The sequence below is a fragment of the Sturnus vulgaris genome, chromosome 8 (assembly GCF_052056855.1).
Source record: "Sturnus vulgaris isolate bStuVul1 chromosome 8, bStuVul1.hap1, whole genome shotgun sequence".
Lineage (NCBI taxonomy): Eukaryota > Metazoa > Chordata > Aves > Passeriformes > Sturnidae > Sturnus > Sturnus vulgaris.
Genome location: NC_142250.1, coordinates 20647104 through 20662564, shown reverse-complemented (window position 1 = coordinate 20662564; position 15461 = coordinate 20647104). Strand labels below are relative to the sequence as shown.

Sequence of the window (15461 nt, the reverse complement as noted above, 5' to 3'; positions counted from 1 at the left end):
AAATAAGTTTTGTCAGTGTTCCATCTATGGAGACCCTGGTTGTGTCCCATGGCACGGTGGAGCTCACACTACAGAGGAGAAACCACAACCACACTGCCCCAGCCTTCCCCAGGGTGAGCCCAGGGGCAGACACAGCTGAGCACTGACTGCTCACCAAGTCGCCTCCATCACTGTGGTCATCATAACTAAATGGTTTACACTCTTCCCCCAGCCCAGCTGTAAGTTAAGATTCTTTTAATTCCCACTTAAGCCAGTACAGTTTCTTTCCCTTTTAGCAGCAAGCAGGGAGCCCCTGCAGATCAGTTACCACAGCTCAGCTGACCCGTGGTGACAATCGCTGTAACCTCACTGCCTGTCTGAACCTCACTGAATATCTGACTATTCAAAGTAGGATTTTTGATCTCAGCATTAGGAGGTAAAAAAATCCAGTCTTAAAGGGCATTAAACTCTAATAGTCCAAACACAGAAGCTCTCTTTGATAGGAGTCTGTTTATAGCATAACTTGTATTCTTCCCTCATAGCTAAGAGCACCTTTTCAGCACAGATGTACTGGAGAATCCCTGAGTTAGAGAGTGGAGCACAGCTTCTTGTTTTATATTCTCTGGGCACACTGGCCTCCTTGAAGAAGCTAGATTTTGCAGCTGTGGGTTTGTGAGCTGCCTGAAGACATGCTGCATGCTCTCCTAGTCCCTCAGCCAGTCTTAGCCCAGAATCTGCATCAAAGATTTTGCTTTTCCATACACTTCCCATGGGAGCTTATGCAACTATTGCAATATGTCTGAGCCTCTGACCCTCGAGGGCAGGTGGGCAGAAGTTCACCCTGGGTGCAGCAGTGGGGTCATACATGCTTTTAAGGAATAGGTGCTATGAAATGGGTCTTGTTTAAACCTGACAGTTCGCATTTTCTATGCCAGGATGAGTGAGACTCTTTGAGTTTCTCAGCCATAATATATGGCTGAAAAAATGCAAAACCCAGAGTATTTCCAGCCCCCTGTAGATTTTTTTCCAACCTAAGAGGTTTTTCATTGTATACCCAGATCACAATCCAGGTTGTTGGGCACAGACTCTCACAGGTGGAAGGTGACATGTTTGCATGAACTCACAGGGACAAACTTTCCTTCCCTCCATTGCCTTCTTTTCCCCCTCATTTTTGGGCCTGTGCTTTGCAGCTCTGGGGAGACAGTTACCAGTGTGACAAGCATGTCTCCTCTACAGCCTAAGAAGGTAAAGAAAAAGAAAGAGAAGGAGAAACTGGAGCAGCCACCAGCCATCCCAGCAAAAGGTATGAAAACAGAGGCACAGAGGTATTTCAAATCCTGAGCACAGCCATGGAGGCAGAGCAGAGTGTGGGATGTCAGGAATCCTGCACTTTGCCACTGTCTCTCCTGTGAGGTGACCTGTTCTTGCAGCCATCTGTGGGGAAGGAATGCCCTGTACCTGCTGCTGGGACAGGCTGTCCCCTCCCTGCAGCTTTAGCCATTCTGTGATATGCTACTCAGTGAGTCCAAGCAGGAGGTCTCAGCTCCCACTAACTGAGGAGAGCGAGGAGCCTCTGCAGCAATATTCACCCTGCTCAAAGAGAAGATTAAAGTTAGGCAAATTGAGATTACCTGTTGGGGGTATTCTGAGGGAAGCCAGCACATTGCACTCTTTAAACTGCACTTGGGAAGTCAAGCAAACTGAGCAGATAAAGACCAGCCTCTTGGGGGCTTCATTTTCCAGGAGGGTTTGCAACTCCGGGGTCAATCTCACAAACTCTGGGGTGTACTATCTGAGCAGCACTGCCTGTGCTGAGCCAGTGGGAGAGGGGAGGGGAAGGGCCTGGAGGTTAGGTCACAAATGATCAGTTCTCAGGGTATACTTGCTCTAGGGTTTGCATATAAACAGCATGTCTTGCATATCAGATTCTTTAATCCTATTAATTTTCCTAATTCAAAACATTTATTATGTTTCTTTGTAAAATACCTGAAATATGGGTAAATTCATATATCTATAAGTACATGCATTTGCTTCTAATTTGCTATTAATATGTAATTTATAAATTGCTTATACATATACTAAAAATGGATGATCATAATATTAAATGATCCCTTAATATTTATTTTTGTAGCTCCAATTGCCAATAATTTCCCGAAGCCCAAGCTCTTGAAACCTCAAAGAAAATTGATCCTGGTGAGTAATTTTCTATGACATAATTTTCTGCATATTCTCTCTCAATACAAATTCTGTAATGTTGCCAGAACTCTAGGTTCAGATATTATAAATTGCCTGAAAAAATCATACAGGTCCCTTTTTTTCTTTAAGTAATAATTTTTCAAGTGATGAATTATCTTGATTCTTTTCATTTTGAGCATTATGTTACACTGGATTATGTTTTCCAGCTAACAGTTGTCATGTGTACAAACTTGGCCTGTCCTTAAATGAAACCTGGTATTCATTCTCACGTGCTTCTGGCAGCTGGTGTTTTGGAAAAAAATACCAGTTACTGGCAGAATCATAACTGTACTCTTATCACACCTCTTTTGAGACTTTTCAAGTGAGAAATGGGGAGCCTTACTCTGCACTTCACTGGTATAAATCAGAAATGCCTTGAATTGCAAGAATAAGATGGGTATATATAGCTCATACTAAGGAAAAAACCCTCCATGTCACAGTTTCTCTTGGGTATGAGTTTCTGTTTGAAAAATACCCTTGCAGATACATGCTGGACAAACCAGATGGATGGTGAGATGTTTCTCTGCTTTTGTAAAAAAGCAGTGCCTGGACAAGACATCCAGTGGTAATAGAGTGGCAGAGTTTTATACCAGCTCCCTTGAGATGCCTGTAGCTGCAGTGGTCTGCTATGCTCCCTGTGTAGGCAATAGAAAGAGAGATGAGTTAGAGTCGGACCCTGGTGCTCCTGGTAATTCAGACTACTGCTCTGAGTTGCCTTTTGGGAATCCTCTCTTCCTTCTCTGGCAATAGAGATCCCAGAGAGACCAACTCGCTGTATTAGGTGAAGGTGGGTGCCTGAAACTATGCCACTGGAATAACTCAAATGCTGTGTGATGGTTTCACTTTCAGGCGAGGCTTAGAATTGGGAACCTCCCCACCAATTGTCAGTAAATAACCCTATTTTTACAACCCTGGATACCTGGGCATAACACCAGGTGACTTGAGAACAGTTCAGCTAATATCTTAGGCAATTTTACTGTTTGGATATGGAGCTCATCATTCCTCTGCTGGTCCTGCTGGGGTTGCCCCTTGGCCAGACTCTGTTCATACAGGTCAGACTTTGGTAGAGGAAGAGGCAGAGTTTTAGAACTCCATTAAAACGGTCTTTTGTTGACATAGGTGATTGTGGCAGGCCAAGGCTGTGCTAAAAGGACAAAGACAGAGATGAGAGCATTTGGCACCAGGGGTGACAGCCACCCATTGCTGTGCCCACCGTGTAAATCCCAGGCACATCAGTAATCAGGCAGTCTTTAGCCCTCTTAGGAAAAGCCAGTTAAAACACTCAGACTCTTCCTGCAGGTCAATAAAGCACATCAACACATGCTGACCTTGAAGGAAATCTGTTTCCAGATACTTTTTCTTTCTGGAATAATTCCAAGGATAACCCTCAAATAGCTGTTGGCTCTTCCCTTCCTGCTACACACCAGTCAAGGTCCAAACACTTTGGAGGTGAGCAGGAGTAAAACCTTTTCAAACAACAAAATCATCTTTGTCTCCCCTAGCACAGCTGAGGATCCACACGCTGCATGCAGACTGCAAACTCTGTTTTAATGCCTTGCTATTGGACTTCAGTCTGGCAGCTCTTTCCATATATTGCTCTCTTCCCTTTCATATTTCACCTCAGAGTGCACCTGGAGAGATGTAGCAGCCCACAGAAAGTACACAGTCTATGGACATGTTTTAAGTTAAAAGTGATCCAACAAATATGGACTCACCTAGCAATAAAGTGCATTAAGGGACTAAGTAAACTAAAGCAAAGTCAAGTCTATGAGACACATTCAGAAGCTGAGCAAGGCACTTCCCAGAGCAGTTTCCCAGTTCTCTTCCTCTTACCTACTTTTACAGCACAGTTGTCAATATTTTTGTATTTTCAGGAAAAAAATAATGCATACTTTCTGCTTTTAAACTGCTTTTTATCAGTAAGGAAAATTAAACTAATTTAAGTTAAAGAAGTTTAAAGAAAGATAAAGAATGCAGAAAATACGGAGAAAAAGACATACCAAATACATCTAAATGAAACCTTTTCTTTATTTTTGGCAAACTTGTCTCCCCATTTTAATTCTCAAAAAATTCTCAGATTTAAAATTTTCCATCTGCTTTGGGGCAAAAATAATTATCAACATCCTGCCAAATCTCTGCAGGATAAAAATAACCTTTTCTTTCCAACGATAATGATTGCACAGCTGGTGTCTATACTAGGTCTTTTTTCACTGATGGCACACACTTAACCACGTAATCACTACTGCAAAGACAGACACAAATTGCTGAGTTCTGGGCTACTTCTGAAGCTTCTGTATGCAACCCAAGGAAGGAACTATACTGGGGCACCAGGAGAATATTCTAGAAAACCTAAGCTAACAAGCTAGAGTGTGAAGGAACATTACAAAATAATTCCAGTGTTTTGGGAAATTTTTTTGTAATAGCCTAAATACCAGCAAAATTATTTCCAGAGGACATATGCTTTTGGTTTCTTGAAAGATGTTTATAATAAGCTAGAGAATTTCTTTTGTTGTTAACGTGCTAGAGTGGATTGCAGTATAATTTTACAAGAACACAATAACCTGGATAAAATATGGACATAATCTCAATGAAAATTAAAAAAAAAAGAGAGAGAGAGAAAGCCTAATACCAAGTTCAATTGCACAGCTTTGAGTAAAGCCTTTTAAATACTCTGCTTAAGTCATATTGCTTTTGCTTTAGCCAGAAAAACAATTCTGTGCTCCCCCGTTGCAAAAATATTCCCCATCAGTGTCATTCTCTATTAGTATCAATGAGAAATGTGTACAGATCAAAGGAAATAGAGATACTGAAATGCAAAAAGGGATGTTTTTTATAGCATGCAAGAAGCACAGAGAGTCATTATGAAGAAGAAAATTCTGGGGGCCCACAAACTCTTCTCTCTATAGACTGTTCTGCTCTAGCCTTAAGTACTTAGCCCTTTGAGTTGGTAGACATAAATCTTCTGCTTCCTCAACCAAATTTTCTGGCAAGCCTTTCATTGCCTCCTAGAGATTAGCTGTCATAGCCCAAGAGTGTCAGTTGCAGAACATCATCTAAATGAAAAGGCTTTAGTGCCTTTTCATGAAGGTTTTAACCATCAATCTTAGGAGCTCCTGTGTGATTCAGTACAACCAATGGAAAGGGTGTGACTTCAGGTTGGATCAAACCTTTAAATCCTTACTTATGCAAAATTTTTGTTGACTTCATCATTTTCACACTTAATTTTAAGGGGAGAGATATCTGCCCAGATAATACAGGCTTATAGGGAATCTTCTGATTCTGCCACTGATGTTCACTCTGCTAGATCATATAAATATCACACTTTGAAATCAGGTAAATATCTCCTGCACTACAAATTATCCCCTTGGGCTCAGTTCTTCGAACACGCCCACATAAATGTCACAGCCCACAAGAGCTGGCTTCTGCTGTTCCTACACTGACTAACCTCTTGAATAACCTCTCTGTTGAATAGACTGTGTCTGGCTTCTCTTGTTCCTGTGGGACGTCTGGAGCAGAGTCCTCTCAGTGACCAAAGTGCTGAGCTATTTAAGAGAAGCATCCTTCTGCCTTCAGCTCGTACAGCTGACAGGATTGTTTATTTCAGCATGGTTTGGGTTACCAGTGGCTCAGTGCTACATGGTTACTGAGATCTGCTTTTGATGATGATGATGTAAAAGCTACTTGAGAAACAGGAAGAGATTATGGTTATCTAAGACTGAGGGAAAATTCTAGCAGTCAGTATTTTGCACCACTAGTAGGATTCCTCAGTAGTCTTAACTGTAGGTATCACTGACCTTTTCCTTGAGAAGTGAAATACATCTGCTCAGTAATTTATAAATTCTGAAGGTGGAAGCAATCAGGTCTTGCCTTCTACTGGATGATTTTAAATTAAAAGCTGTGCCACTCTGTTAGAAGATTTGCTTCCTCCACAACGTGCAACAATGAGCAATGATTTAAGATCCCAATTTCTTAATTATTGATTTGCATTATTGATCTCCACAGACTTCCAGTACGACCATACATATGATATACTAAGGAGTGGTAAACGTTTTTCCCTAGACTCCCTGTTATTCTTTAATATTTCCATTTAGTCCTCATAATTCCTTTCTCTGTAAAATGAGTAGTCCTTTTTTTTTTAGTTTCTCCATAGGATGTGAGATATCCATGGGACATGAATATCATTTGCACATTCAGGTTGACACTTGGAACTCAAAATGCTCGAAGCTGCTGAATTATGTTTGCTTCCCCATTCAGATTGTAGTTGTTATCTTCACCCCCAAGAAGGAATAATTTGTATAAATAGGTAAAATTTCTTGTTGGATCTGGATTGAGACTTGTGTATTTACAAAATCCCACAGTAGATGATTTTTGTGTGATGACACATTTGGTGCAACAAAAGTGTCACCAGTGAAGTGAAAACTTTTAATTACTTTGTTGGCTTTTTTGGAATGATAAGAAGGGATCAGCCTGATTTCCAGCAGTGTTGGTTTAGAATCTAGGAATAACTGCAACTGTAAAAGCAATAGAGCATTAGCAAAAGTGAGGATGCTCATCCCCAAAACTCATTCAATAGGACTTATCAAATCATCTTCATCCCTCACTCTGTAATCATAACTTCTGTGGGATTCAGTAAAAAAATTTAGATGCATTGAGAGAGTCTTCATAAATTGTTGTAGATATTGTTCTCGGGGAGTATAGGAAACATTTTATGCTATAGGGAGCAAAAAATAGGTGTCTGTGGGAAAAAAAAACTTGCCCTTTTTAACTGATAATGCCACTAAAACACATAATTACTACATTTCATATTTTCCAATGTCATATTTCTTGGCTTTGGCACTGAATATCTCTCTTGATATTTCATCATTCTTACTGGCCAGTGGATTGATTTCTAGAGGATAAGTCATTTTGCAGATCTAGCTTCAGAACTTCTGCAGAAGTAATTTCTGAAGCTTCTCTGTGCAAGGGAACTCTGGCTTTCTGCTAGCAGTCAAGTCACTGATATTAGTAAACACTTGAAGCTCTTAAAAAAAAATCTTACTCTGACTTCTGAGTTATGGTACTGTCTTAATGGAAGTTCATAGGGTTTGAGCATTAAGTGTATCTGTGGCCCTCAGGAACACTGCTGATTTCAGCACATATTATAAAGGGAGGGATTTTCCTATGTAGATTGAAAAACTGGACTGTCAAAGGTTAATCCTTTTCTCTCTGAAGCTACAGTGAGTTTTCTCCTGCCTGACCCCACTGCCAGCATGTGCTTTCTCCAGTGGTGGCCCCGACAAGGGAGTTGCAGCCCATCCACCAAACATGCTGGATCTTTGCTTCAGCAAATCCTCACTTTCACCTCCATCCCTGACCCTTCAGTGATGGCCAAGCTGGCAGCCATATCCCATCCCCTCCACGGCTGTAAAAACCAGATTCCTTTTAAAGGACATATGCAGAGGAGATGATGGGCTACCCCCTTTCCCTTAGGCTGCACTTAGCATGCAGTTTCCACCCTTCTGGGCATGCATGCAGAGGCAGCCAACAATCTCTTCCTGTGGTAACACAGCCCAACCAGTTGGCCTGGGGAGTCCTGTCTGGACATTTTCTGATGGAGTGTGCTCACCAGTGACACTGGATGCTCCTGAGCTGTGCCATCTGGATAGTATCTGCATTTTTTCTGTGGAGATTTTTACTGACTGTGGCTACAAAACAGGATGTTTCTCAAACACTAAAGGAAAAAGGCCAAAGAGTCAAGTTTGGCTTTTGCAAGAGAAAGGGAAAGAAAAAAAAATTGTAGTTCCAGAGTGTGCTTGCTAGGAAGAGCTCCTTCATGGCAGTGGGACAAGGCTTGCTGGGTGCTGTGGAGTCACCTGGTGAGAAGTGCAGTTCCTAGAGACTGGAGCAAACAAACATTAGCAGCACTCTTGACTCTTCCTTTCCCATCTGCACTTCCTGCAGCATCCCTGGGCACCACATGAACACCCAACAGCAGGCATGGCTGGGCCACAGGTGGCAGTTTGCCATGTTCTGCAGTCACACCAGCAAACATCTGCAGAATTAACAGGGTTTTATCCTTGCTGATCTAATCCATTCACCCATGAGTGCAGGGAATGCCAGTCAGGGTGGAGTTTCATTTTCAAGTGTTGCTGCAGGAAACCAGAGTTACTAAAAATATTGTGAAGCTCTGACTGGAATTTCATAAAATCATAGAATGGCTTTAGAATGGACCTTAAAGATCTAGTTTCAACCCCACGACTGTGTGCACAATTTGGGACATACACTTGTTAAATCCAGAAAACTCAGAGCTGAAAATTAATTTTCATCTATAGGGTTTTTTTTCCCCCTGTGTAAAATTCTTTCTGTATCCTATCTCAAACAAAAACTACATTACATGTGATTATCTAGACACTGATTTCAAAGGGGCAGTGCAGCAATAGTCTCTAAAATATTTAAGACTGAAATGAACTGGGAAGTCAGGCCTTTCATGCTCACTTTTGATACTAAACTAAAAATTCACGTTTGGTTTGTCATCTTCATGGTAACTTGTGTGGTCATGGAACAGGGAGGTTGCAGCAGTCTCTAAATGCGAGTTGGCATCAGATGTTTTTCCAGAGTAGTTAAATTTATGAGGTTATCATTTGCTTGTTTTCTTCATACCTAATTACAGATTTGGATAAGAGTAGTTTTAGTTAAAATTTCAAAAACTTTCAAGTGTGACATTGCTCACAGTAAACATCTTTGAGGCTGCCAAGAAAAAAACAAACTAGCTAAGCCTGACAGGAGCAAAATGGATAGTCCTGGTAATTATGAAATAAAATTCAGAATAATTTTGATTAAAACCCCAACCCTTCTAGTTAATTTCTAACACATTTATATACTAGACAAACCAAATTAAAACAAAACTTTATATACACATACTTTAGTTTCTTTTACATATTCACATGATAGACCTTGCAGATTGCTTAATAATAAAGATGTTCCTATAAGTGAACTCTTTTGAATAGTTGCCAATGGGAAGTCCTGTGACTGGAAGAAACTAAAATTAAACTGGAAGAAATCTGGAAGAGGAATCATTTTGCATTTGCCAGAAGATACACTGGAAAATCATAAGTCTTTCTAATTTATATTTTGGCAAAGTAAATGATCCCAAGTTGAGAAAACAGACATACAAGATAAATACTGTATCTAGGAATGCTGCATTGGAATAGAATCCTACTCGAAGAAATAATTTCAATATTATTCTAGCACAATGATGCAGTTTTTTAGAAAAGGACGTTGTAGCCCTAGAGATCCCAATGACCTCCTAGAGGAAGAGCCAGGACAGAAAGAGAGGGGTGAATGGCCAGTCATTCATTGTCCCTTCCTCTTCTGCCCTAGCCTCCATCCCACCTATAGCATCAGTTATTGAAGCCACACAATTGTTCCAGAAAGGAGGTGGTGGCCTGCTTCCAGGGTGACACTGCCAAGACAGTATTCAATCCTAATGAGAGATGAAATCGTAGAATTAGGGGTTTTTTTCTCCTGTCTGCTCAAAAAAGTTGGTTTTGGACAAACAAACTGGCAAAATTAAATTAAACATGTGGTTGATAAATGAAGTGCAGAAGAGTGTATGGAATAAAAACCTGGCTACCACAGGTACTTAAAGTACTGTTGGCTCCCATGCACTGTTATTACACATCTTTTGCTGAAAACTGTATACCTTTCACAATTTTGAACCTCCTGTGTGTTTCCTCATATTTTCAATCAAATTATTACATACTAGAAATATGCATAAGGGAAATTATTCTACACATTTTATGGTGTGCTGTTGCTTGTAGCAGTAATTGAAGTACCTTTTCCACTTATGAAAGTACTAATTTTATTTGGTTTTATTGCTTTTCTAGATGCAATTATTTATTTAGTGTGTTTTGGCTTTATTAAATTATGTTTACTATAGGAACATCATAAAAATGTATGAAAGCAACACATCAGCCACTACTGCCCAATGACTTATTTTGGGGAATCTAGTGTTATTTTTCATATCCAAACATAATAGAATAAGGTAAGAGTAAAGAGATAATCTACACTGGAAAACAATGCAATTTTGAGATAATATAATAAAACACCTGGACAATATGATTTCATAAATCTTACTTCTAAAATTTACATGAGCTGGGCATTAGAGTGGCTATTTTAGGACATGCAGCATTTTCTAAATGGAAACATAACAAGAAATATGATTAAACAATAAAGGGGAAAACATATACAGATTTAGCTTATCCTGAACAACTGGCTCCTACAGAACAATAAAAATATTTCTACCTCAACAGATGTACTGCATCAGACTTAGGAAATGCAGAGTTTTACTCTGGCAGTGACCAACAGCTTTGTTTCAGAAGTTTTATCAGATTTATTTTTAGGAGGCTTTTCACATGCAGTGTATCATTATGCATTGAAGGTCTGATGTGACACTGAAGCTGGCAGCAAAATTCCCAATACCTTCAAACAGAGACTCAATATACTGTCATACACTAAAATAAAATCTTCAGCATTTGTTGGTGTTACTGTGGTGTCCACCCTCAATGTAACTCCTGTATTTAGCTTCTGTGCTACTGAATAGACAGGCACATATCATTTGAAATCTCAAAAGAATCTTTAACTTAACATAAAAGCAAAAAACAACTGAAGTTCCTAGAAACTGAAGTTAATACTTTGAAGATAGAAAGAAAAGGGTAATATAAAAATTTTTCGGGCATCACAGGAGTTGACCAAGAGTTTTTTCTGTGTCTTTAAGCCAAGGCCAGGATAGGAGAGATGTCTTTCTAAACACTGTGGTTCAGTTCCGTCCTAATATATTAACAAGAAAATATATGTTTGATTTCTCTTACAGTCTAGATCCACAGGAATTCCTTTTGTCATTGCACCAGAGAACTCAGTGAAAGCAGGAAATCTTCTGTGTTGTCAACAGCAGAGCATTTGATAGTAAATGAGGACGAGAAGTTGAGATTAAATAGGGCAGCACGTGGAGGTGGGGAAGGGAGGGAAGACGGTGAGAGCAGTGGAATGCAAAGGTGCCAGTCCTGCAGGCAGTGCCCTGCACAGGGCTTGTACTCACTTTGCACACATCAGCTGACTTCAGTGACACCGCTTGCAGCAGCAGCCGCTACACAAATTTTTGAGAATTTGATCTGCGTGGAAGAAATAAGATCCAGATAATGCTGGCAAAGTGTAAACATTTTCACCCTGATGGAAACAACCTGAAATGCTGAGTGTGAGAAATTGTCAAGGCAAAAGGAGAGGATTCCAGAGCAGTGCAAAGGACAGGAAGCAGGGGAGCACAGGAACTGATTTCAGAGGGTATTAGATGCTTATCTTTTTAGGCAGAAGACAATACAATAATTATTCAAACACATTTCAAGGAAACAGGAATCATTTGTGTTAAATCAGAAATAAATTAGCAATAAATAAAATGTGAAACTTTTGGCCTTGGCAAATATTTGCAGTTTCTTCCTAACATTTAAAGACTGTGAGGAAAATCTTGGTTTATGAACTTTGGGCTGGTTTTTAGTTTACAACTGCCAGAGCGTTTCCTAGTCTGAGAGATGCAACATTTTCATGGCTACTTCTTGTGACTGCAAAAATTTACATGGCTGAAATGTTTTGGTTTTTCAATTGCCTTCTGCACTTCAACTTGAGGACACCAGTTATTCAGGTAGAACACAGTACTCAAGAAGATAAAGAACAAATTCTCTAGTTCTTCACTTCCCTAGGGCTGTAGAGCTTCACCCTTTTTTCAGGGAGCACAGACCTCAGTCTTCTACAGATGAACTGAAATCCATTTCAAGTACTGAGGGTCTTACATACAATTCCACAGGAACTCTTTTATTTGTTGCTACATTTTCTGAGGTGAATTAGACATGAACAACCCACTCCCAACTGTGAGCAAAACACACACACACAGGAGCACGATACAAAATTTTCCTCCTCTAAGGCACCTGAGTCTGGATGAAACCACCAGTATCAGTAGGCAGTTTCTTCCACACGTGAGAAATTTGTTCAGTAAATTTTACTGACCATCCCCCTTAGCCAAATTTTATAGTTGTCATATTCAATCACTGTAATAAAGCAGACAGTTTTGGTGGTATGGCCTTTGTTCTAAACTCTGATCTCATCTGTAGCTTGCCAAAAGTGGTGAAATTCCACTGGAATGGCAGTAATTCTATCCAGTTTTTTCTGCCTTCCTTGTATTTTTAACATTTTTGGTTCTGTTAAGAAATACACTGAGAGGCTTTGTGAGTGGTTGTGATTAGAGTTGTAACTGGTCCAAGGTTTACAGTGGGAAAGCAAATCTGGCATATATCTTTCAAATTGTGAAATCTGCAATAAATAATATTGGGAATTTGGTATTAAGGAGTCTGAACATTTTGCTAACATACATCTTTCAAATCGGTAAAAATTTTGAATTGTCAAAATGTTCTGTGTTTGTGAAATTAGAAGCAAACCTGAAAATCCTACTTAGCCCTGTTTCCAATTTTTAATATTATTTTTCTTTCATCATCTGTGAACTAGCTCTAATGCAGAGTAAAGTGATTAACAGCACAGTAGAATTAGAATAGGTAGGAGAAGAACTTTACCCAATGTTATAAAATATCTACGTTCAGTGGTAATGACATTATAATGAATTTGTTGGTTCTGTTTTGCAGCCAAAAATCGCAGAAGAGAATTTAACATATGCTGAACTTGAACTGATGAAGCCAATTCAGGAAGCCAAAGGCATTTCCAGTATGACAGTCTACGCACAGATACTCTTTGAGGAGAACAAGCTGTAATAGTTCATGCCTGTATTAATGTCCTTTGTCTGTGTTCTATTTAATTCTTGCTGTGCTCTTTATTTATAAAAATCATACAAATGTCCTTATTTTTTTATTTCCATTTATGCACTTCTATTTTTCTATGAGACTTTTAAACACGATGTAGTTGAAAGTAATCATAGAAAAATCAGCTGGCCAACAAGTGACATCCCAGAGATACCCTTTGTAGTGTTCTATACCCCTGTTGGAAATGGACTGAAGTTCCACCTGGGGCATTTCTAGCACTAAACTTATTCCTTCTTTAATCTTAATGTGATGAGTCCAGCTGCAAACATCAGTATCTTAGCAGTATCCTCAGGAGGACTAACAGCAGGATCCATGCCCATCAACCTGCTACTGAAGGAAAAGACCACTGACCAGGAAAATGGCCCATCAGAAAAATATTAACCCAGTAAAGCTGAGACTTTTTTCTACAGCCAAGGAAAAGCTAAAAGTACTTTTTCTGCTTTTTTTCCCCCATATCCAGAAATAGTTAAAAAGGTTTGTGTTCTATGTTTTCAAATTACCTTTCTAAATCACACTGTCTTAAAAAACTTACGTTACTTTTAGTATGGTGTTTGGAATAAAATAATCTGAAAGAAACATTTATAGTTAAACCCCTGTGATTTAAGGAAGAATATTGATAGCGTGGGAACATCCTCCAGGATTTGATGATTTGATTTTTTAAAATTCTGATTGGAAGTAGGAAAAACTTGATAGTGAGTAGAAAACTGAGAGAACCAGGACACTGCTTTTGGTCTTGGTTTAATTTGTAAAAGTTTCCTCTTGTAGCCTGAACTAATGGGCTGCTGATTTAGAGGAAAAAAATTACACAGCTTCTCCTTCAGTTTGGAACAGACTCTGTAAAGCTCTGCTGACTTTGGAGTTATTTCTTTGGAAAGACCGGGGCTCAGGAGATAGGGAAATGAGCCTACTGTGATGACACAAAATAACAATCCTCTTTCTTTACCTCCCAGTAACTGAGAAGGCATTCTTCCTTTTCCTTTGATACACATTCGTGGAAAATGAGCTGTTCTGTGCCATCCCAGGCATTTCAGTCATGAAGAACACCTGGACTGATGTTTTCAAGCTCATGTATCTTCAATGTCTAAATTTCACCAAAGCCCAGGGAGAGTTTGATACCCAACATCTCTCCAGTCCTGGGAAGCTTTAACCCTTGAGTGACTGTGCAGTTCACAGAGATGTAACAGCATGGGCTCTTCAGGTCACCATCAGGTCATGGAGAGCTGATACCTGACACGTGCCAGGTGTTCTCCAGGTCTGTGACAGGCTGCTCATTCAGCAGTATTTAATGTGGATTTTGGAGAAGCACTCCTTTGGTTCTGGAATCATAACTAAGATGGTCCAAGTTGGTTCTTCCTTTACAGATGACACATTTTAGTGATAGAACAGCTTCTCACCAGGGCTCAGAGCACAGCTGGGAATCATCACAGCAACACTCATGCCCTTGTTCCTGTTACTGCATGGGAGTGCGGGAGAGGAGGATGAGGGGACAATCAAGGATGGGGACATGGATCCAAGGGCAACCATATGACAGAGCACATCACTGCCTTTTGGAGGGTTTCACCAGAATAAGTGAGCCTGTATAAACTGCTTTTTAACTTTTTTGAACATGGTAGAGATTAGGCAGCACACATAATTTGTTACTGTCTAGCCAGGATCTGTAAATATGAAATGCAGTCATCTTCTTCCACATTGGATAAAAATCTCTTCTATAAAAACGAATTTAAGAAAAGCTTATCAGGCTGACCGTTATGTGAAGTACTAATTCCAATTCTATTCATTCATCAAAACAGTTCTTTCCAAACTAAGGCCAGCTTTCATCAATAGATTTGCTAGTAATTATTTGCATTTTTAATGTTTGCGTTTCTGAGCTGTCAAAAAAGATGTTCCTTTCACCTTTGCATTATCCCAGGGTTTAATCACTCACCAAAAGGGCATGGTATCTTTCCTTGTTCTCTGATCAGGTGTTGGACTTCCAGTGACAACAGCAATCAACTTATTGTCCAAAACCAAATTGGTGCTAATGAGTGATTCAACATTGAGGGATCAATTTTGGAACAGCCAGTTTAACTGACTGTGCAGAGAGGACATCTGTAATGCAGACAGCTGTTCAAAAGGCCTTAAAAATGTAGAATTTATTAGTTGCTACTTTGGAACTTAAAATCCTAACACATTAATGATTTGACACTTAGCTGTGAAAACTTTCAGGTTTAGTTACAAATACATCTTTTGCATAGAACTGGTCCTTGCGTCCATTGTTCAGAAGAATTCTCTACTGTATATTTATGCCCAGCATGTTAATGAATACCATTCTTTATGTATTAATATCCTATATATTCTTGTTTATGTTTGATATCTAATTCCCCAAAATAATAGCTAATTGAACTGAATAAATTACCCTTTTTTGTAAGA

General features: G+C 39.5%; 1 protein-coding gene across 2 annotated transcripts in view; it reads left to right on the top strand.

Annotated features, from left to right (window-relative positions):
- VSTM4 (V-set and transmembrane domain containing 4) overlaps positions 1-15461 on the top strand; it is a 32239-nt gene extending 16778 nt beyond the window's left edge. For both annotated transcript variants that reach the window (XM_014875440.2, XM_088169087.1), the window contains exons 6-8: positions 1170-1282; positions 2111-2172; positions 12879-15461. In XM_014875440.2, coding sequence (XP_014730926.2) covers positions 1170-1282; positions 2111-2172; positions 12879-13004 — 301 coding nt within the window. In that variant the 3' untranslated portion in view covers positions 13005-15461. The remainder of the gene's footprint in view (positions 1-1169; positions 1283-2110; positions 2173-12878) is intronic.